We start from the raw sequence: 861 nt of genomic DNA, 5'->3' as shown, positions 1-861 counted from the left end.
GAGTACAGTGTGTGTCAAGAACTAGCTGCCCTAGACTTATTTGTAGGGGAGTACAGTGTGTGTCAAGAACTAGCTGCCCTAGACTATATGTAGGGGAGTACAGTGTGTGTCAAGAACTAGCTGCCCTAGACTATATGTAGGGGAGTACAGTGTGTGTCAAGAACTAGCTGCCCTAGACTATATGTAGGGGAGTACAGTGTGTGTCAAGAACTAGCTGCCCTAGACTATATGTAGGGGAGTACAGTGTGTGTCAAGAACTAGCTGCCCTAGACTATATGTAGGGGAGTACAGTGTGTGTCAAGAACTAGCTGCCCTAGACTATATGTAGGGGAGTACAGTGTGTGTCAAGAACTAGCTTCGTGATGTTAAATATCTCCATCACACAGGATGGTTAGTCATACAGGGCCATGTGATCAGTAGTCTGCACTGGCAAATTTTTGGTGCATTAGGAGGAGGAGGAGGAGGAGGAGGAGGAGGAGGAGGAGGAAGAGGAGAAGATGATGATGATGAAGACTGTATTGAACAAAGAGAGAGGAAAGTGGAGAAGATGAGGGGTAGAGGAGCCATTGTATTAGTGTAGTAGGTGGAAGAGCTTACCTGCTGGGTATGTGGGTATCTGGGCAGTGGGGAGTGGGACAATCTTTGGGTATGTTATAGTATCTGTTATGTTGCGGCGGAGTGAACTGTTTTTTTTCACAAAGGGAACACATTTTAAATTGGGCAGCTGTCTGCCTTCTGGGTAGTGAGAGTTCTAGAGAGGTGAGAAACCCAGTGTTAATAAAATCTTCAGTACTCTTCCCATCCGCTAATGCTCAACGCTCTCAAACAATTAAGGCTTTTAAACTATCTCAGATCACCTGA

The 861-nt window shown here is 45.5% G+C and overlaps 1 protein-coding gene across 1 annotated transcript in view; it reads left to right on the top strand.

The window, feature by feature from the left end:
• The window catches only part of LOC138371194 (uncharacterized), a 35,299-nt gene extending 34,748 nt beyond the window's left edge, over nucleotides 1-551 (top strand). The window contains exon 3 of the mRNA XM_069336034.1: nucleotides 450-551. Within this exon, the coding sequence (XP_069192135.1) occupies nucleotides 450-551 (102 nt within the window). The remainder of the gene's footprint in view (nucleotides 1-449) is intronic.
• Nucleotides 552-861: the final 310 nt, after the last annotated feature.

The sequence above is a fragment of the Procambarus clarkii genome, chromosome 35, assembly GCF_040958095.1.
Source record: "Procambarus clarkii isolate CNS0578487 chromosome 35, FALCON_Pclarkii_2.0, whole genome shotgun sequence".
In the NCBI taxonomy this organism is placed as follows: Eukaryota; Metazoa; Arthropoda; class Malacostraca; order Decapoda; family Cambaridae; genus Procambarus; species Procambarus clarkii.
Note: the sequence above shows the minus strand (reverse complement) of the source record. Positions and strands in the feature narration are given on the sequence as shown.